Below are 24,117 nucleotides of genomic sequence, written 5' to 3'. Positions count from 1 at the left end.
GCCACAACGAGTATTCACTCCGAAAGAAACAGGTACAGATAATAACCTGATATTTTTACTTCTACGCGATTGTTTTAACATTTCGTCAGCTTCTCTGCATACTTCATACAATTACCATCGGATGTTATCTGTCAATGATTGTGTAGGTCTGTAACCATACCAAAGAAATTTACATAGTTTAATATCGGAAACGAAACTTGCTTTAACCGTCAAAATAAACGATATCTATTTGCTTAAGAGTTGCTAAAATACACAGACGACACAAATATAAATAATGTCGACCATTTAAATAAAATCAGGGCCCTCACACTACTTTGGGGAAAGGGGTCCGCAGCCCTTAGGAGGGGGAATTTTCGCGGCGTTTCCCTTTTTGGGGGATTTTTTTACTTACTCTCTCATTATTTCATTTGTACATGTTTGCACTATATTCATTGCATTTTTCATAATTTAGTATGTTTGAAAAGATTAAATTGAAATAGAATTGAGATTTAATAATCATGAGACACATCTTTCTATTAAAAAAAAAAAATAAAAATAAAAATAAAATTTAAGGGGAATTTTTCCCCCAAAAAGGGGAAAAAAGTATCCTTTTCAGGTGGGGGACTGCCGCCGAAATTCGGCGGCAGATTTGATAGATTGAGGGCCCTGAAAATCAAATGTTGGTTTATTTGTAAAAGGAATACTTTCACTTCGTCCCGATTTTCAGAAAATGACTTAAATGTGCATCTAAATTTAAATTAACACATTGCTTCAGGTGATGTACGCGTCTCCAATCGCCATTGGGCTGCTAGATCTATTTAATAAAATAGTAGCGTGTAAAATTCATTTGATGGAACAATAGTAAACGTTTGTCTTTGCTATTTCTCGAGTTGAACGGCATATACTTTTGAAAATGGAAGCTGTGATCATTCGGAATTGTCGTTATTTTAAATGTTTCAAACATAGTTTGTTACACTTAAAATTAGGCGGTGAATCGTTTGATTTGGTGGAATTCTGTTTCATTTCGGACCCCATTCAATTTTTCAGATCATAATCTCTGTGCTTTATTACTCGAACTTGTTAGTTTCTGACGACGTGTGCTACTGAATTTAACCATCGGACTGTGTATTATGGTCCATGCAAGTTGCTTGGACCCGTTTGATGATCCTTAAATGTTAGATAAGCATGTGCACTGTTGATTAAGTTGGTTAGTACAAAAGTTCTACTGAAAACCGCCGACTGCATCTTTGTTTTATTATCCAATCAAGCCCCAAATATCCAATATCCTGTGTATTACCAGAAACAAACTTAAGATAAGCACGCGTCCTCTGTCAAAACAATGATTGTATAGCGGTTAACATTTTGAAGTAGCTCACACAGTTAATTCCCATATATGCTCTCAGAAAAAGACTTAAATTGCTTTAAACATTTAAAATAACGATATTTTTTTTCATAAGAATTGCATATATATATATATAAAAATTTGACAAATTTAATAAACAGATATTGGTTTATTTTCACAAAATAAACTCGCTTTCTCGATTCCAGAAAATGATGTGTACATGTTGCATAAAATCTAAATATAAATTAAGTTGTTTATTGGTCGTTGAAGAAGATTATGAACTGTACATGACATTTAAGTGTGTAGTCAGTATACAGTACAAAAATTGTTTCAATAATGAAGGAACTGAAACATCGTAACGGTTACAATACAGCTTGTATGACATTCTTTAGGACTCTTATCGTCAATATTAACCAGAATTCGCTTTTAAATTGGAAATCGGGCATATGCGGGATTATCGAGCAATGGATAAAGATGGAAGAAGCTGCATGTATGTGATTGAGACAGTTGAAACATATGTATCGGGGAATTGAGAGACTCGGGGGAAAATACAACGATTACATTACAATCAGTTATGAGTTCTCAATGGCTTCAAACTGTTAATTGCATAATCAACAAGAGGGCCTGAAAGGCCCAAGGTATCCCCCGCAACATATGCTTTGTTTGAGGATGGGTGCAAATTGGACGGATGAATATATTGATAGATGGACGGACGGAGGACAATAACACAAAACTAAGACAAAGGAAGGTTCTTAAGCCTTCACAATTTATTTAGGTGAATAAATAAGTCGTGCGTCCGCCAAAACACTTCCAAGATATGGCTCCGGACACAAAAGTGCCTGACGGACGGACAACGCCAAAACAATATCCCTCCGCCTCTGGCGCGGGAATATATTCATACCAAGTTTCAAAGAAATCCGCCAAAGCGCTTCCAAGATATGGCTCCGGACACAAAAATGCCCATAGTAAAAGCATTTTTTCAAGATACAAAGGGCCATAAGTCTGTTTTTAACAGATGGTGTACAATGCCATTTGGCGTGCATCATCCTCTTATGCATATATATACTCATACCAAGTTTAAATGAAATCAGCCAAAGCACTTCCAAGATATGGCTCCGGACACAAAAGTGCCTATAGTAAAAAGCATTTTTTCAAGATACAAAGGGCTATAAGTCTGTTTTTAACAGATGGTGTACAATGCCATTTGGCATGCATCATCCTCTTATGCATATATATACTCATACCAAGTTTCAATGAAATCCGCCAAAGAACTTCCAAGATATGGCTCCGGACACTAAAAAGCATTTTTTCAAGATACGAAGGGCCATAAGTCTGTTTTTAACAGATGGTTTTATACAATGCCATTTGGCGTGCATCATCCTCTTATGCATATATATACTCATACCAAGTTTAAATGAAATCCACCAAAGAACTTCCAAGATATGGCTCCGGACACAAAAGTGCCGGCCGCGGGACGGACGGACGGCCGGACGGACGGAGAACGCCAAAACAATATCTCTCCGCCTCTGGCGGGGGATAAAAAACGCAATTATCACTCCTCCGGTTGCGGTATCATACAGCTAGGTGCGAACACTGTTTTTTTTATACGCAGCATTTAAAAAGACAAAAATAACCTGTCAGGGACATGGGTGTGAAATACATGTTGACATTTTAAAAAGGCTACTCTCTTATATCTGCCAACAATGCTAATAATTCCATATTGCTATAATCTCTGTGAAGATTAGACATGTACATGTAACGTAAGAAAATCGTTCTTCGCCGCGTTGACCATGAACGCAGTAAATCGCGGTAAATCACCGCGGAGATGATATTTATAGCATACACAGTGATCATGCTCGACCTAGCGTGATGAAACGAGCGAGATCGCGGTGATTTTTCACCCAAAATAAATAATGACCACCGCGTGTCGGTGATTTAGGCAAAAATCGCGACCGCGTAGTGTATGAAGTTTCATGATCCTAGGCATGAGCGTTCTTGAGTTATCATCTGGAAACCATTTTACTATATTGGGTCACCGTGACCTTGACCTTTGACCTAAGTAACCTCAAAATCGATAGGGGTCATCTGCGAGTCATGATCAAAGTACTTATGAAGTTTCATGATCCTAGGCCTAAGCGTTCTTGAGTTATCATACGGAAACCATCTGGTGGACGGTCACATACGGACCTACATGTGGACAGACATGTGTTAAATAATATACCCCCTCTTCTTCGAAGGGGGGCATAACAATATATAGGGCTCTTAAACCAGGCAATAACTTTTTCTAGGTTATTGAAGTAATCTAGGTAATCATAAGTAGTTTCTTGACAGCTTTAATTTTTTATTGCAGCTGGATAGAGATTTCTTCAATATTGGCAATAAAACACTAGACAAAAATTCTAGTACACATATTAGAGGTAGTCTTGTCTAAAAGGCTTGTGAAAATTGCTCATGCAGTGTGACTGGTCTGACAGTGATTATAGAGCTCATAATTTGTGTTGAATGCACTTTGTTTTACAAGTTAGAACAATACAATCATAAATCAAACATGAGCTCTACTTTGGACAAAGAATCCAGTGTATAATATAAATCTATTCTATAATAGCTCCAAGCTAAAAGACCTTCCATACCTGAGCATTTAATATATACTAAAATTTAGTTCTGTACTGTTTGAATTGAGACCTACCTTCCAACTTCTTGTTTTTCTGATGCATGGTTTTTAAGGACACAGGTTATAAATGCCATCACAGGAAATATTTAACTACCATGAATAAGAAGTTCAGGAAATTTCTTAATTATACAGTATTTCTGCGAATACAAATAACAACTCCAGAAAAGACACAATTTCAAATTAATTTCATAAGTCATTTCTAAAAATTTGAAAGAAAGTGTTGTCGAAAAAATTGAATTGTATTTGATACTTTTCACAAAAAATTCAGCAAATAAAAGTGTTTGTTAAAATACGATATATATAAAATTGACAACTTGACAATACTTAATTCTCATTTAAATTGTGACATAGATTATTGATATTTAAACACGTATGTGCCAAATTATTCTTGAAATACCTGTGATTATTGAAGGCACACTTTGTGCAGCACAGCTGACTGTGGTCATCACATAACATTTCAATTCTGTCCTGCCTGTGCACTTCACACTTTAATATAAGTTCCTCCACCTGTTTCGAAACTGGCCATTCTTTCATGTCATTCCTTCCATACGCTGAATGTTTTTTAAACCACTTATCATGCAACTGAATACATTTCCCACAATAAAATTTCAAACAATTGTTTTGCAGCAAAAATCTGCATCCGATTGCTCTTTGCATGACAAACAAATAAAATCGTTAACTCCATCGGATCCTATGGCAAGAGAAGACATAGAAAAGGCTGCCATTTTTATAATAGACTTGTAGCAAACAAAACGTAACAATTTGTTTATAGGCAAATTCTTAATTTAACAGTATCTCTGTGAATATGAATGAATAGTCCAGATAATACATAATGTAATTGTTTGTGTATTAAAACAGTCAAGAAATCACGAATTATGTCTTGATTAGAAACCAAGATTAACCTTAACTTTTTTAACTGAGTACAAACCATCTTAAATGTCAAGGGATATTCAATGGTCTGATAGTAGTAAACAGTGTAACTTTAATGGGACTATTGGGTCACTGGAGTATTGAATATACAGTGAAACCTAGCTATAACGGCCACATGTGCACGCCGTGTATTTCGGAGTAAACAAATCGTGGAAAAAACAGTGGATTATAATAAAAAAGATAAAATTCCATCAATAATTATTATGGATTCGATTATCAGTACATATTTAAACAAAATAAAAATACTTGGAAATAAAGCAAGAACGTGCCAAATAATCGAAATAAAAGATCAATATGTCAATTAATGTTACAACATGTAAAATTTTAGTTAACTAACGTATTTGAGGAAAAAATTCAAATGTTTTAAGAGTCGGATGCCAAATTATCATGGACACTTGTTTAACCCATCATCTCAAAGACAACGGCACTTCGATTCCAGATTACTCAACACTTTTTACCAGATACAACAAACTCTATTTAATGAATCAGAAATGCATAATTCGCTGTGAAAACTGTTATAGTAAGCAGGCAATAAATAAAAATGTGTGTACTGACGTAAATTAAAAACGAATTACCAAAACATGTTCTTGTCCTTTTAGAATATGATTTCGTATAAATGTGATAGACACACGTGAAACTACTTCGATATGCCTAATACCATAAAATTTCCAGTTTTTGAGTCACCAAACAGCAGGATCTTCGCATAGTACACACGCTTAAACAATTTCAAATTACATTTAAAATGTAACTCATCAGACATATCAAAGGTGTTAATTTAAAATTGTTTAACCTTGTGTACTATGTAATTTTAAATAACATTCTTTGTAGTGATACAGCTGATCTAAAGCATATATAATTATGTCCTAATAAAGGTACGAACGCCGCTTTGAAATTTTATAAAAAAAATTGACCTTGAAGGATGACCTTGACCTTTAACTTGCACCACTCAAAATGTGCAGCTTCATGATAACGCCGCTTTAACAAAAATGATGACCTTTGACCTTGAAGGATGACCTTGACCTTAAAGGAGGACCTTGACCTTGAACTTTCACTACTAAAATGTGTAGCTTCATGATAACGCCGCTTTGATTTTTTTTTTACCTTTGACCTTGACGGATGACCTTGACCTTGAAGAATGACGTTGACCTTGAACTTCCACCACTCAAAATGTGCAGCTTCATGAGAACGCCGCTTTGACATTAAAAAAAATAATTTGACCTTGAAGGATGACCTTGACCTTGAACTTCCACCACTAAAAATGTGCAGCTTCATGAGATACACATGCATGCCAAATATCAAGTTGCTATCTTTAATATTAAAAAAGTTATGGCCAATGTTAAAGTTTTCGGACGGACAGACGCCATATATTTGACATTTGACCTTGAAGGATGACCTTCACCTTAACCTTTCACCACTCAAAATGTTCAGCTCCATGAGATACACATGCATGCCAAATATCAAGATGCTATCTTCAATATTGAAAAAGTTATGGCCAATGTTATAGTTTTCGGAGGGACAGACACCATAAAGTTGACATTTGACCTTGAAGGATGACCTTGACCTTTCACCACTCGAAATATGCAGCTCCATGAGATACACATGCATGCCAAATATCAAGTTGCTATCTTCAAAAGTGAAAAAGTTATGGAAAATGTCAAAGTTTTTTTCGGACGGACGGACAGACTGACATACTGACAGACAGTTCAACTGCTATATGCCACCCTACCGGGGGCATTAAAATTATTTTTTGGGGGTGGGGGGGGGAGGGTATAGTATGAGGGTGTGGTGGTCATTTATTAGATATTCTTTAATAATAAAAAAATAATAATAGGGGGGGGGGGGGATTGAGGGGGGATTTGGGGGGGGCATGGTTTGGGTGGAGTCTATTGTGGTATGTCAGGTAAGAGTTGTTTTGTCAAAGAATCAACTGAATCGAATCATTAATAAAGAAGTTATGGCAATTTTAGCAAAATTTAATAATTTGACCTTGAGAGTCAAGGTCATTCAAAGGTCAAGGTAAAATTTAACTTGCTAGGTACAGTACCCTCATGATAGCATGAAAGTATTTGAAATTTAAAAGCAATAGCCTTGATACTTTACAAGTAAAGTGGATCTAAACACACAATGTAATCATATATTCAAAGTTACTAAGTCAAAAAAGGGCCATAATTCCGTAAAAATGACAACCAGAGTTATGCAACTTGTCCTTTAATGTCCCCTTATGATAGTTTGCGAGTGTTCCAAGTATGAAAGCAATACACTGTATCTATGATACTTTAGGGGTAAAGTGGACCAAAACACAAAACTTAACCAAATTTTCAAGTATTAAGGGCCCATAATTCCGTCAAAATGCCAGTCAGAGTTACATAACTTTGCCTGCACAGTCCCCTTACGATAGTTAGTAAGTGTTGCAAGTATGAAAGCAATAGCTTTGATACTGTAGGAATAAAGTGAACCTTAACACAAAACTTAACCAAATTTTCATTTTTCTAAGTAAAACAAGGGCACATAATTGTGTCAAAATGCCAGTCAGAGTTACATAACTTTGCCTGCACAGTCCCCTTATGATAGTTAGTAAGTGTTGCAAGTATGAAAGCAATAGCTTTGATACTTAAGAAATAAAATGGACTTAACACAAAACTTAACCAAAATTTTCAATTTTCTAAGTATAAAAAGGGCACAGAATTCTGTCAAAATGCAAGCCAGAGTTATCTAACTTTGCCTGCCCAGTCCCCTCATGATAGTAAGTAAGTGTACCAAGTTTGAATGCAATAGCATTGATACTTTATGAGAAAAGTGGACCTAAACGCAAAACTTAACCGGACGCTGACGCCGATGCAGACGCCGACGTCAAGGTGATGACAATAGCTCTTCTTTTTTTTTTTTTTAAATAGATGAGCAAAAAAATAGCAATTATGGTACAGATTTAATCACACGATAGTGGTGTCAAAGTTGTGCATACCCGTCGTTGTTATTAATATAAACACAAAACATTCTGCATACGAACTTGGATATACGTGACATAATTATATTAGCAGAAATTAGCATTTCGATCCTATTTAAAATTTGCACTTACAATATTAATTATATAAATTTATAGGAATAAGATTTTTGTAAACGAACAACGCCATTGGTTATATTTCACATGTGTATGTAATTACGTTATGCATAGATTCACAATGTGTCGCACTTGACAATGGAAATTGATTCGTACTTCAAAATGTTTGGTAAGAATAGCCATAATATACATAAATGCATTTCATGTAGAAGATAAAACTCGGTTATTAGAGTGCCCAATTTGTTGAAAGTCTCTGTCATCCAAAGTGCCCTATATTGGGAATCAAAGTATCCACAACTTCATGAATACCACCTATTAAAACATGCTCTATCTTCGTTTATATTTCATTGAATACTACCAAAATTTCAGTATTTGAAGCACAGTGATAACTCTACATGATTACTCAAACAATTTCTTGAAATATTTCCGAGTAGTTTTATTTTGTAAAAATGTTTACTGTTCATCCAGTTCATGCTGTTTTCCGACTGCATTTTCTATTTTTGGGAGAAAAATCTACCATTCTTCCATGATTTTTTTCTTTCCAATATAAAAAGGGTACACCATTTATAAACTCGACCATGCGCCTTGTCTAAAAAAACTAATCTTTATGATATAACTTTTAAAAACATGAGGAACTTACCTCTCTCGCGTGGCTTTTGTTGTTATCTGGTATCGAAGTGCCATCTGTTATCAAAGTATCCGCTTACCCAGCGTGATGTGGGACTTTTGAAAAGTGGTTGTTACAGGAAGGTAGTCTTAATGCTGAGTTTTCATGATGGACCGATACTACACATGTTTTATATTCAATGAACTTTAAATATATTTGCCAATATGTAGACACACATTGCAGGTGTATGCCAATATTTCTGTACCACAACACTTGGCCAACTGTAAATTACAAATAGTTGGTTTAAGATTAGTAAAATCTGCACAGGTGGCATGCACAATGTCGTTTCTTATTTAGCCTTTTCCTTGCACAAAATAGCGAATTTGTGTATGTTATTGTTTCGTATCCCAAATGCACGCATGTAATGTGCTTGCATGTTGAAAAACATCGAAAGAATGGCAAGAAAGAATGAGCCACCACCGCTGTGTTATCCTATACCACAGGACCCTGGCACTGTCATCCCCTACGCCACCCGTTGAAGCGAACCTGTCAACTATTGAGTGTTACAAATTGAAACTAAAAATGGCGCTGCACAGGCCGATGCGTATCCTGACGCCGCATATTTGACCCAGGGGCGCCCCAGGTTTGGTAATGGGGCCATGCATTGTTGAGATTGACCGTATTGCCATAATAGAAGTTCAGTATCAATTAGAAGTGAATCTGTGTAGAAATGAAGAAGTTAAGTAAAAGGCAATTTTAGGTGGGTGTGGCCTATGTGGGCGGGGTGCCCCAGGGTTGGTAATGGGGCTATTCATAGTTGAGATTGACCGTATTGTCATAAGAATAGTTCAGTATCAATTAGAAGTGAATCGGTGTAGAAATGAATAAATTATAGCAAAAGTCAATTTTGGGTTGGTGTGGCCTATTTGGGCGGGGCGCCCCAGGGTTGGTAGTGGGACCATGCATAGTTGAGATTGACCGTATTGTCATAAGAGAAGTTCAGTACCAATTAGAGGTAAATCGGTGTAGAAATGAAGAAGTTATAGTAAAAGGCATTTTTGGGTGGGTGTGGCCTATGTGGGTGGGGCGCCTAAGGGTTGGTACTGGGGCCATGTATAGTTGAGATTGAGCGTATTGTCATGCATAGTTGAGATTGACCGTATTGTCATTAGAGAGTTTCAGTATAAATTTGAAGTGAATCGGTGTAGAAATGGAGAAATTATAGTAAAAGGCAATTTTGGGTGGGTGTGGTCTATGTGGGCGGGGCGCCCCAGGGTTGGTAATGGGGCCATGCATAGTTGAGATGGACCGTATTGTCATAAGAGAGGTTCAGTATCAATTTGAAGTAAATCGGTGCAGAAATGAAGAAGTTAATGTAAAATAACATAAAAAAATGAGTGAAAATCTCTGACCTGGCCCCGCCCCAATCAACATCACTTTTGACCCAGGGGTCAGATCAAAATTCCAAATAGTGCAGGGTCGCACATATTCTTATAGCTACTATGTGTGTAAGTTTCAAGGTTCTAGTGCTTATAATGTTGGAGGAGATAGTGGTTGCTAAGGACGGACAGACAGACGGACGGACAGATGGACGGACGGCGGAGATAACCACAATATCCCCATGCTTTTCAAAAAGCATGGGGATAAAAATACACATACATTGAACATTAATTTAATAAACCAATTATAATACAAACTTACCTTTTATCAAAAGCCAAGTTTACAAACATGTCATACCTGTGCATGTATTATGGAATCACTTGCACTAGGTTGTTGGCAAGTAGGAGAATGACGTCCACAGTCTAACTCTAATCAAATCTTAACTTGATCAATGCCCCATATACAAGCGTATTTTTGACAAATTGGTTTTCTCATTTCATCTAAGGAAGGTACTTATTTTATTTACAATAACTGCTTATATACTTTAATATTAAGAGTATAGTATCACTTATGTGATTGAAAAGTATAACAAGAGTAAAGCATAATGGGTGCCCAATCGGCTGCAGGTGCAGTTTTAAATAAATGAAAGCTTGTCAGAATTTTTTAGAGGTCACAGTGACCTTAAGCTTTGACCTTGTGACTCAAAAATGGGTTTGGCATGTAGAACTCATCAAGGTGCAGCTACATATGAAGTCTCAATGTTGTAGGTTGAAGGACTTTGATTTTAGAGTCAATGTTCTAAACCTTGACAAAATATCAAGGTTTTAGCACGACGCAGGCAGCGGGCAATATTAGCTGGCTATGACAATACCTCGGGTTTTCTCTGAAAACAGCCGAGCTAAAAATCAGCATATACCAGTCAATGCTTCATTACAGAGATAGTTCCAACGATTTTCCACCAATATGTGGTAGAGGTAAAGGAAAATGAGAGCCGGGCTCCGTCGCTTCAAAGACCAAACGAACATATTATATAAATTTATTTGACTCATTTTTGTGTGTATATTGATTGTTCAACATGAGTCAATATTTTTCCTATGTATATAATGTTATTATAAGTATGCTATTATGTATTGTTTATTTATAATCTAATTATGTATTTTTCACCAAATTGTCATTGTTGAAATTAAATTGTGTTCATGTATGTAAACAAAAGTAAAATTTTGCATTACATTAAAGTGTACAATTTAATTATCTTGTAATTATTTAAAATATACTTGTATATTTATATTTTATTTTTATTGCATATCTGCTTTTCAAAACTTTTGACATAATGCCATTTAATCAACTTTGTAAAGGCAAAAGATGCACCTTTAATGCACATGCGTGCTTTTATAAGTGCGTTTTGACTACCTTTCAAGTGCGTTAAATGTGGGCTTTTATGTGGGTTAGCACTGCGCTATAAGCGAGTTTAATATGTGCTTTTAAAAAAAACTGACTAATAAAAACCCCCACAAATTTAACTCTCTTAAGCGCAATTATAACTTGCCAAAAAGCGCACATTTCACCAACATGTATGCTTTATGTGGGTTTAAACTGCGCTTTAAGTGTGTTTAATGTGCACTGTTTATGAGTACTGTCTTATCAAAAGCTCGTATTTAACACACATGAATGCCAGCAAAAAAGCACTTATACAAATCCACACATAAACTCACTTAAAAGCGCAGTTGTTACCCACATAAAAGCGCCCCTTATGACATAGTCATAGTTGACGAAGTTTCTTGTTGGTTTTGGTAAAAACTCACTTGGTAAGAAAAAGCGCACATAAAACACAGTTCCAATACAGCCATGTAGCACACGCGCAAAATGTACGTTAAAAGCATGTTTTACACACTTTTTCGAAAAGGGATATACATAGAGATTTATTGAATATTGGAAAAACTTAACTTCAGAGACATTATGCGTAGATGAATTCTGGTTAACCTTAAGGTTGTCTAACGTTCAAAGCATGTGACTAATTTCCTAAGACCTTGAATTCTGCCATTGACTTTTCACCAAGGGATATGAGAGCTGTATCAGAATTATCGTTTGATCACTAGGAAATAATAACCACATGTAAAATTAAAATCATCAAGAATTCAAAAGTTACATGCTAAAACATGATCTAAACTGGTGGACTCAAAGAAAACTAGTGACCTGAAAATCAATAGGGGTCATCTGCCAGTCATGATCAATGTACCTATGAAGTTTCATGATCCTAGCCATAAGCGTTCTTGAGTTATCATCCGGAAACCATTTTACTATTTCGGGTCACCGTGACCTTGAACTTTGACCCGAAAATCAATAGGGGTCATCTGCGAGTCATGATCACTGCGAGTCATGATCAATGTACATATGATGTTTCATGATCCTAGGCATAAGCGTTCTTGAGTTATCATCCGGAAACCATTTTACTATTTCGGGTCACCGTGACCTTGACCTTTGACCTAGTGACCTGAAAATCAATAGGGGTCATCTGCCAGCCATTATCAAACTACCTACGAAGTTTCATGATCCTAGGCATAAGCGTTCTTGAGTTATCATCCGGAAACCATTTTACTATTTCGGGTCACTGTGACCTTGACCTTTGACCTAATGACCTGAAAATCAGTAGGGGTCATCTGAGAGTCATGATCAATCTACCTATCAAGTTTCATGATCCTAGGCCTAAGCGTTCTTGAGTTATCATCCGGAAATTATTTTACTATTTCAGGTCACTGTGACCTTGACCTTTGACCTAGTGACCTGAAAATCAATTGGGGTCAACTGCAAGTCATAATCAATCTACCTATCAAGTTTCGTGATTCTAGGCATAAGCGTTCTTGAGTTATCATCCGGAAACCATTTTACTATTTCGGATCACCGTGACCTTGACCGTTGACCTAGTGACCTCAAAATCAACAGGGGTCATCTGCGAGTCATGATCAGTGTACCTATGAAGTTTCATGATCCTAGCCCCAAGCGTTCTTGAGTTATCATCCGGAAACCACCTGGTGGACGGACCGACCGACAGACCGACGGACCGACCGACATGTGCAAAGCAATATACCCCCTCTTCTTTGAAGGGGGGCATAAAAATACTTTTTAAGTGCAACCATATCCAAAACGAATCTTAAGTGATATGTGTAATGAACATATTGAAACAATGGAACATCTTTTCTGGGAGTGTAAACATATTCAATCTCTATGGAATCAATTGTCAACCTTTCAAAAAAAAAACAATTAAATACCCAGGCGAAACGATGACCATGGTAGACCATGGTCACCATGGTTTTTTATGGTTGACCACGGTATTTGATTGTCAGCCATCAAAAACCGTGGTGGAACATGATCAGGAACATGGTTGACCATGGTCACAAAAAACATGGACCATGGTCGGCAATAGTGACCATGGTCAACCATGGATGGCAATGGTGACAAAAGACAGACCATGGTTGGACATGGTCACACACAAAAATGGCCCATGGGTGGCAATGGTGACCATGGCCAACTACGTTTTGTTAAATGGCACCACAGTCTTTGACCATGGTCAACCATGGTATATGGCCATGATCGACCATGGTATTTGACCATGGTCAACCATGGTATTTGGCCATGGTCATGATGACCATGGTCAAAGACTGTGGTGCCATTTAACAAAACGTGGTCTACCATGGTATACCATGGTCATATGACCATGATTAACCATGGTTTAGCCATGGTCTACCATGGTATACCATGGTCATATGGCCTTCATTTTGCCTGGGTATTAAACTATCTCTCTTAGAAATCAGTTTATGAGTATTTACCTTCAAAATACAAGAGGTTGATATAGCTGTGAATTTCATAATATATTAATGAAATATTATATATTCAGCATGAAATACAGAAAACAAAGACCTACCATGAACTGTTTTATCAATTATTTAAAATTGAAGATTAAAATTAAAAAAGAAATTGCCCTAAACAATGATACACTTTATATATTTGAACAAAAATGGAAACACATTAAACTTTCATAAACAAGTCCAGTATGCTTTCTACCTACATTATCCAACTCATCCTTATTCATAACTATTCTGTTGTTGTTTTTTTACAAACAACCAAGAAGAAAAAAAAACATATTAACCTTTTTCATATCAAAAGGAAACCACAAGAAAAAAAGTATATATTAGCATATGTTGCATAAAATGTTTGAACATAATTAACGAACACTCATATTACACGGGTAGCAATATCCCTGATATGAATGTAAAATATATTAAACAAAACAAACGTTGGGTAATTTTTGGATTACATGCCAGTTAAAAAAAAATATTTGTTGTGATCAGAGCTCCAGATAAGGATTTAGTCTATATTTCACCCCTGATATTATTGTTAATGCGTATTTTACTCCTCTTGTTTTAGCCATAAAAGTTTGGAATATTTAGGGGTATTTTCCATTTCCATAGAAAACGGAAAAAGTAAATGGCGTGTTCAATCTAGAAATAGTTTCATTTTTTGTTATTTATATTATTAAATGCAAACAGAATATATTTTAAATGAGGATAAGAACAGACTTTCTTTAAAAATACTCCAGCAGGTTGCTTTAAACGTCCCTTTTTGATCCACAAACATGATGGGCCGCTATTTTTATTACAAGCTTATTTTGACTGACTTACTTTTGATTCAAAGTTTAACTTACATTTAAAACTTAACTGGATTATTGGTTAAACCGGTTACGCACTTTTATCGGTTTAAATACGTACCAAGATTTGTAAAGCGTTTTGTTACGTACTGGGCTGATTTTTAATACGTTTTTTTATTTTTTCAATGCATAAATACGCAGATACGCCTCTTATCTGGAGCTCTGGTTGTGATAAAAAAGTATGTTATCAAGTTAATTCATAATAATCGTAAAAGAGTTAAATGGACATAACTTGTTGATGACACACTTCTTCTCTATACATTATTTAACCATATGTTGCCTTTTTGATTATTAATCTGTACAAGTGTTGTATGCATTTCTTCATTTAAAAATACAATGTTCTTCATTCTTTGTACTCAAGTTTGTGCTTAAAGATTTTGTTGGTGTAAATGTTATATGAATATGACAATTCATAATTCTCATTTTAATAGTTACACATTTAAGTGGCATATAACAAGGGCTGTTTGTAAAACATGCATGCCCCCCATATGGGCTGTCAGTTGTAGTGGCAGCCATTGTGTGAATACGTTTTTTGTCACTGTGACCTTGACCTTTGACCTAATGTTAGTTATCATCCGGAAACCATTGTACTATTTCGAGTCACTGTGACCTTGACCTTTGACCTAGTAACCTGAAAATCAATAGGGGTCACCTGCCAGTCATGATCAAGGGGGGAGTGAGAGGGGGGGTTATAATGTGGGGTGTGGTAATTTATAAGATGTTTAAAAAAAAAAATGGGGGGGGGGTGGGGGGTAGGGGGTGAGAGGGGGTAATAATGTGGGGTGTGGTTATTTATTAGATGTTGAAAAAAAAATGTTGGGGGGGGGTGGGGTGGTGGGGGTGGGGGGTTGGGAGAAGGGGGGAGTGAGAGGGGAGTATAATGTGGGGTGTGGTAATTTATTAGATGTTAAAAAAAAAAATTGGTGGGGGGAGGTGTTGGTGTGGGGGGGGTCGCGGGTTTCGGGGTGGGGGTGGGGGGGTTAGGGGGGTGAGAGGGGGGTAATTATGTGGGATTTGGTAATTTATAGATGTTTAAAAATAATTGTGGGTTGGTGGTTGGGGGGTAGGGGGTTTGGGTGAGATGGGTAATAATTGGGTGGGGTAATTTATTTAGAGTTTATAAAAATTTGGGGGGGTGTAGGTCTGGGTGGTATGGGAGTGAGGGGGGGTATAATTGGGGGTGTTATTGGATTATATGTTTAAAAAATGGAGTGGGGTGGGGTAGGGGGAGTGAGAGAGGGGTATAATGTGGGGTGGGGTTAGTTAAAGTTGGTTTAAAAAAATAGGGGGGTAGGGGTTAAGTGGGGGGGGTGGGGGTAGGGGGGTAGGGGTTGGGGGGTAGGGGGTGGGGTGAGAGGGGGTGTTTAAATGTTGGGGTGTGTTAATTTATTAGATGATGTTTAAAAAAATTGGGGGGGTGATATCCTCTATTCATTAAACATGAAATTTTAACTTATTGCATTTGTTTCCCCTGTATAAAAGAAAGATATAATAGTGTATTACCTCCTCTGTCCTGCTTATATTTATATTAATCAACAAAATTAAACATTAACACAATATTTGATAAACAAAAAAAATCATATTCTGATAATATTTTTACTGATGCACTTTATTTTACTCAAAGGATGATGTTTCATTGGACTGATAATTATAGATTTAGGATTACAGACCAGTTGCTTCAGTTATATTGTTCAGAGTTCGCCCTGTTGGCCGCGTATGCGTTCTTGAGTTATCATCCATAAACCATTTGACTATTTCAGGTCACCGTGACCTCGACCTTTGACCTAGTGACCTCAAAATCAAAAGGGGTCATCTGCGAGTCATGATCAATGTACCTATAAAGTTTCATGATCCTAGGCCCAAGCGTTCTTTAGTTATCATCTGACAACCACCTGGTGGACGGACCGACAGACCGACCGACAGACCGACCGACATGAGCAAAGCAGTATACCCCCTCTTCTTCGAAGGGGGGGCATATATATCTCAAACAGCAAACTAAATTATTGGTGAAATACCTTTTGTTTAGGTTGGTACAATTCAAGCAACACAGGTTTTAAAGGTCACACCAGAATTTTCTTTTTAAAATGGAAATAATTTTTCATTGCATGGTATAATATCATAGTGCACCGTGTGACAAATAATAAGTATGTTTATATGAAGGGAGGTAAATTTTAATGAAAATGTTATATCTGTGTGCATGTATATTTTTATGTCAATATAGAACCAATTATGATTAATAGATCCTTAAATAAAGTACTGCTAGGAGCTAAACAAATGAATGTGTGTGTATAAAGAGACAGATTGTCTGGTCAATGCAATGGATGGTACACTAGCTTCGAAAGTTGGTGACACAAGTTTAATCCCCATTACGGCATGCACATTGGGTTTGTGATCATCATAGCAGACAGATTGTTATAATTTCCTCCGGGTACTCTGGCTTCCAGAAAAGCACAAGACTACAACCAAATTGACTATCTTGTAGAAATATATATACCACCAGCCGGAAATTTCAGTACTCTACACAGTAATTTCTGTGAATGGGCTCCAACTTTTTATTTTTAGACAAGATTTTATGCACAAATGATTATGAGCAACTTTAATTCCAACTTCAATTCCACTATTATAATCTTTCTTACAAAGTGTTTGTGTCCAAAATGACAGTTTGAAAACAAGGATTTTCCAATACAATGATACAAGCAAAAGATGGTAAAAATAACATGTTGATCTCTACATAAATTTTCTGTCTATTCCCAAATAATCCAGAATAATCAAGATTTCTCATTTCAAAAGCCAAATTTTGCCAATATTGAGATACAATGTGCTTGAGAATTTATGAACACAATCACCCGCTTTTACTGGAAGTACATCTGTAAGGCTCAGGTACACGCATGAATCATTTATTTCAAAATTTTGAAAATCAAATGTATTGGTATCTTAATTATTTATAACTAAAGGAATATAAATGTGTCCCATACCTGTGGATTTTTACAACACAATCAGAGCAGCACAGCTGAGTGTGGTCTTGGCAAAACTGTGTCAGTGTTTTATTCTCATGTGCTTCACACATCCTGAGAAAATCCTCCACCTCCTTTGGAACTGGCCATTTCTTAATATCTCCCCTTCCAACAGTAGTATGTTCTGTAGAAAGCTGATTATGAAGGTGACCACATCTTTTACAGTAAAACTTCTGACATGCCTCACAGTAAATATCTGCAGATTCCTCGAGATTCAGCTCTTGACAAGACGTGCACCGAAAGTCTTCAACCATACGCAAACGTTTTGGAACCGAAGACAATGAAACTGTTGCCATTGTATTTTTTGTGTATAAATTAAAATCTTTTTATTTAAATAGTAAAAGTATGTTTCTGGAAAAAGGTCCATGAAACACAAACATATAGTAAGATTGAAAAGTTAATCAGCCCTAGAATTTAACACTGAAATAAATTCAAACACAAATCAAATTCAAGCCCAATATCATTCAAGCTTTACCCTCACTAAACAAAGTAACTATGCACATCACCATGTAAGCAGCCGAATCTCAACTGCTTGATTTTGCAGTAGTAAAATGTTAACCTACATTAACTAGTAGGCTGGGTTTATATGCCAGTGATTTTCTGCTGACATTAGAGTGTTTATAAATAGAAACAAGTGTTCGGGTTTATATGCCAGTGACAGCCATTTGGTATAGCATTGCATATGTATTTACATGTTAACTTGATTTGAGTGATTGGCTAGCTATTGGCTGAGAGAAGTTCATAACCTTTCAAGTGGGCGGTGCTTAGCATTTACAGGGAAATTTGAATTTCAAGCTGTCAACAAAAAACTTTTTCTGTAATTCAATAACTATATAACTTTCAACCACCAAATTACACATACATATTGTTTGTATACTTAAGTACACTACGCGGCCCGCGATTTTTGCCTAAATTACCGACACGCGGTGGTCATTATTTATTTTGGGTGAAAAATCACCGCAATCTCGCGCGTTTCATCACGCTAGGTCGAGCATTATCACCGCGATAAATATAATCTCCGCAGTGATTCACCGCGATTCACCGCGATTCACCGCGTTCCCGGTCAACGTGGTGAAGAACGATTTTCCTACGTTACATGTACATATATAATCTTCACAGAGATTATAGCAATATGGGATTATAAGCATTGTTGGCAGATATAATTGAGTATCCTTTTTAAAATATCAACATGTATTTCACACCCATGTCCCTGACAGGTTTTTTTTTTGTCTTTTTAAATTCAGCGTATAAAACAAAACAGAGTTCGCACCTAGCTGTATGATACCGCACCTGGAGGAGTGATAATTGCGTTTTTGATTATGCAATTAACAGTTTGAAGCCATGGAGAACTCATAACTGATTGTGATGTAGTTCTGGCTACCATAACTTTAAATGTCGCTTTTTACGATTTTTGACAGGCGCGACTTTATAGTTATGGACCAACCCCATTTGGAAAGTCAACCAGAAATTCCCGAAAAGTTGACAGTTAACAAAGACTGGTCCAAATCAACCACTTGATCGGAAAGATTGACATTTTTCACATTTAAATGATATATTTTTTCCCAAAATACTATCTTAAACTTTTAAAATTTATCTATTTTGCTCTTACATATTGAGAAAAACAGCGATGTAACAGACTTTCTTGAAATGCGAATCTCTCGAGATTTCACGGTCATATGACGTTATTTCTTTTTTTAGTAGCATACCATGTGCTCAGGTGTTTTCAAATTCAGAATGACATTTTCCGGTATTTTAGATTATCCTTGCTTGTTTTGTAAACAAAATGTAGTGTAAATACAAACTCAACGTGAATATTATTTTTAAGTACCTGATTCACACTGAAATCAGTCTTATAATCCACCAGGCGTAAGTTGTTAATCACAAATAATAGATGTCAGAAAACGAAAGTAATGTTTACCATTTCAGTATAAAATGTCAAGGTCGATCCGAAAGTATCCAAATGAAAACTCGTCACGTGACAAAGCGACAATGGCGTCAAAATTGTGAATTTCAGACTGATGAGAGTTATTTTCATCTATTGTAAGATGCATTCGAAACAATTGAACCTTAAGATATTCCTCGATGCAGTAATTTATATTCATTCACCAATATATCTAGAAATGTATCCAAGAAAATGAGCATTCTTTGATTTATAGCGTGACATAAATATGTTACGACTCTGGTTGACTTTCGATACAGGGTTAGCTTCAGCGTACAGGTATGTCAATACTATATAAACTGTACGCTGAAGTTTCTTTAGCTAAGGCCAGAGTTTTTTAATAAATAGATTTTCGGACCCGCCGACTCTTATTTTTGACGAAACCAAAAAAAAAAAAAATTATATAATTTCAATCTCGGATTTTTTTTTCGGGTGCCAAAAGCCGGGTTTTAGACACAAAACGCGTGTCGGGTTTTAGAGAAGTAATTTATTTAAAGCGTTTACCGATATCGCGTGTAAATGTATCATAAGCGCTTCTGTAACATCGATCATTTTTACTGAAAACATTCAAAATGGTGGCGAGACCCCGATGACTTTATACTGGTTTGGACTTATTATTTACCAGGATGCTAAAACAACAAAACAATTTATCAAAGCCACTAGTGACCAATCAATTGGCGATGTTGTGCGCAAACATGTTAATGAACACGACGAAATCGCTTCACTTGAAGCGTCTAAGACAATGATTGACACAGATAAGGTTAAGTGTGACCCATCTATGCCAGTGAATGTTTTGGTCGAGAGCGAATTGAAATGCATACATGCTATTTTAAAGTACCAAACCCCACAGGATCGTAGTATTATAAAAGAAAATGCATTTGATGTCCTAATGGCTATGAGGAGGAATTACTGCTACCTTCCATCCGCCAGGTAAACCATTTGTAAATTATTTAAGAAATTTTACAATTTAATATATGCAATATATTCATTATTTGGCAAACCTGTCATTGCAATTAGCAGGCTGACCAAAAATAATGATTTTATTTATTTTTTATATTAACCCTTTCAGTGTGAGAACCGAATTTTGAAGGCCTTTGCAAACAGTATTGGATCCAGATGAGACGCCACAGAACGTGGCGTCTTATCAGGATCAAAACTGTTTGCTATTCTGATAGTATTCTTTGAAAAAAAATCAAAGAAAATGCTAATAAATTGTTGCAATTCAGCAGACGCCATTTTAGCAGACCACAAATTTCCAAGCATGCAAAGGGTTAATTGCTTTATAATTGATAAAATACAAATCTGTTTTGATAGTCTTGGCAAGGTGGTATATGTGACTTTTATAGTGACTTTTAAAAGATCTGTTTTTCATCAAAATGTAACATTGAAGGACATACTGTAGCCACTTTTTTCAAGGTGCAATGTATTAAAAATGTGTTATTCTATCTCTACATAATTCCTCTTTGCTATAAGATTGTAGTGGGAAACTTGTACAGCTTTGTGTTTTACAATTTTAAATATTAAACCATCACAAGCTTAATCTTGTTAATTTTGTAACTAATAGATTTTGGTTTGTATTTTCTTTTAATACTCGAGCAACACTTGGCGTGTTTCATTTTTGAATTACATATAAAAGATGTTGATTTAATAGAGGAATATTAAAGTGCCTAGGCAGTGACATGGGGGATTGGACGACAGATTAAGATTTTTTTAATTTGAAGATTGACTTTGCCAGAGTTTTTTTTAATTCAGATGTTCATTTTGTCTTAAAAGGAATTACTTGCAAAAGACATATTTGCGTGTTTGTGCATTTTCATTTGTAACAGAAACTGTTTAGGATAAAAGAAAATTATGCAACTATAATTATATTCGTATGAATGAAATGCAGGTCCTTTAATAAATGTGTTTATTGCTAAAGATTTGTATGAGAATGTTTAGAACATAATAAATTTCATTGACATTTATTATTTTGGTCATGAAATATACAAAGAACTTCATACTATAACATTTTTAGCATAGTGCATTTTTGGTCACCATCTTTTTTTTTTCTTTTTTTTTTCCGTCCTCCTACTGGACATGTTTTGGAAAAAAATCCGAAAATCTTTTAATTAAAAAACTCTGGCCTAATTGTAATGTTATCGTCGTATTTTTCCGAGTCTCTCGATTCCCCGATACATAAGTTTCAACTGTCTCAATCACATACATGAAACTTCTTCCGTCTTTTTCCATTACTTGATAATCAAGCATATGCCCGATTTCCACTTTAAAAGCGAATTCTGGTTAATATTGACAATAAAAGTCCCAAAGAATGTCATACACAAACGTTCGAAATTATCAAATGAATTTCAGCATATGTTTCGATTTAAAGATTTGATGAAATAAGTGCCCATTCAGATCAGTTGTATTGTACATGCGTAAATCACCTGACTCGGTTTGCACGCGTCGTGTACAGCTATTTTCGGTACAAATTCTAGCCACAAATACACAGTGCAAATGAATTAAATTAATTTCTTTGTTCTGATAAAAAGCGCGCAAAAATTGGCGTGTGTGTATTTATTTGTAAATAAACATTTCATAGTGGGTAAAACATTGATATCATTAATTTTAATTTCCATTAAAAGTTTCGTTGTGAATTTCAACTTAATTACCGGGGTACCTCGCGAAATACTTGGCATTGACATTTCCTCTAAATAAAATATAATTAAAACACGCTGTATTGTAACCGTTACGCTGTTTCAGTTCCTTTGTTATTGAAACAATTATTGAATTGTATACTGACTACTCACAAATGTCGTGTACAGTTGATAATATTCTTCAACGACCAATAAACAAATTCATTTAAGTTTAGATTTAATGCAACATGTACACGTCATTTTCTGGGAATCGAGAAAGGGAGTTAATCTTGTGAAAATAAACCAATCTGTTCATTGAAATTGTCAAACTTATATATATATATATATATATATATATATTAGCAATTCTTATGAAAATAAATATCGTTATTTTAAATGTTTTATGCAAGTCTGTTTCCGAGAGCATATATGGGAATTAACTGCGTGAGCTACTTCAATATGTTAACAGCTATACAATCATTGTTTTGACAGACGACACGTGCTTATCTTAAGTTTGTTTCTGGTAATACACAGGATATTGGATGTTCGGGGCTTGATTGGATAATAAAACAAAGACGCAGTCTGCGGTTTTCAGTAGAACTTTTGTACTTACCAACTTAATCGATAGTGAACATGCTTATCTAACATTTAGGGATCATCAACACGGGTCCTAGCAACTTCCACGGACCATAATACACAGCCCGATGGTTACTTTCAGTACCACACGTGGTCAGAAACTAACAAGTTTGAGTAATAAAGCACAGAGATTATGATCTGAAAAATTGCACGAGGTCCGAAATGAAACAGAATGCCACCAAATCAAACGATTCACCGCCTAATTTTAAGTGTAACAAACTATGTTTGAAACATTTAAAATAACGATAATTCCGAATGATCACGGCTTCCATTTTCAAAAGTATATGCTGTTCAACTCGAGAAATAGTAAAGACCAACGTTTACTATTGTTCCATCAAATGAATTTTACACGCTACTATTTTATTAAATAGATCTAGCAGCCCAATCGGGATTGGAGACCCGTACATCATCTGAAGCAATGTGTAAATTTAAATTTAGATGCACATGTAAAAGTCATTTTCTGAAAATCGGGACGAAGTGAAAGTATTCATTTTACAAATAAACCATTTGATTTTATTCAAATGGTCGATCTTTTTTATATTTGTGTCCTCTGTGTATTTTAGCAAGTTTTATGCAAATATATATGTATCGTTTATTTCAACGTTTAAAGCAAGTCTTGTTTCCGAGATTAAACTATGTAAATTTCTTCGATATGGTTACTGACCTACAAAATCATTGACAGATGATATCCGATGGTAATTGTATGAAGTATGCAGAGAAGCTGAACAAATGTTAAAACAATCACGTAGAAATAAAAATATCAGGTAATTATCTGTACCTGTTTATTATATCCGCGAATTATCGCCAAGTGCCTCGGCATGATTCGGAGTGAATACTCGTTGTGGCTGCGGAGAAACTTCGAGAACAAAAGAATCTGTAGCCTTAACTTTGTTGGTTTTGCGTGAGCCGTACTGTACAATTGTTATTTTAACAAATAAAGATATTGTTTGGAAATCAGGATTCGACATTCAGCAAGTACGGTGTTTACTTTCATATTGGAATACATTTTCTTGATATAATGTGATTGTCAATAATAATAATAATAGTTAATAAATTGAAATTTAAATACACTACGCGACCCGTGATTTTTGCCTAATTTGCGAAGTCAAGGCGGGCATTTTGCTTTTGGGTGGAAAATCACCGCGATTTCACGTGACTCGTCACTCCGACGTCGCGCGAGAGCAAGATAATCTTCGCGCTAAATCTCCTCGATGTTGTGGTGATTCGCTGCGATTCGCCGCAATTCG

At 35.8% G+C, this 24,117-nt stretch overlaps 1 protein-coding gene across 3 annotated transcripts in view; it reads right to left on the bottom strand.

Annotated features, from left to right (window-relative positions):
* LOC127860877 (uncharacterized) overlaps positions 1–24,117 on the bottom strand; it is a 217,899-nt gene that overhangs the window by 41,634 nt on the left and 152,148 nt on the right. Inside the window, exon 1 of one of the 3 annotated variants that reach the window (XM_052399184.1) lies at positions 17,645–18,327. The exons of the other annotated variants lie outside the window; for them this stretch is intronic. Within the exon in view, the coding sequence (XP_052255144.1) occupies positions 17,645–17,979 (335 nt within the window). The 5' untranslated portion in view covers positions 17,980–18,327. Of the gene's footprint in view, positions 1–17,644; positions 18,328–24,117 lie in introns of those variants that run through there. 3 annotated transcript variants of the gene reach the window in all.

This window comes from Dreissena polymorpha, chromosome 15 (assembly GCF_020536995.1).
Source record: "Dreissena polymorpha isolate Duluth1 chromosome 15, UMN_Dpol_1.0, whole genome shotgun sequence".
Lineage (NCBI taxonomy): Eukaryota > Metazoa > Mollusca > Bivalvia > Myida > Dreissenidae > Dreissena > Dreissena polymorpha.
Note: the sequence above shows the minus strand (reverse complement) of the source record. Positions and strands in the feature narration are given on the sequence as shown.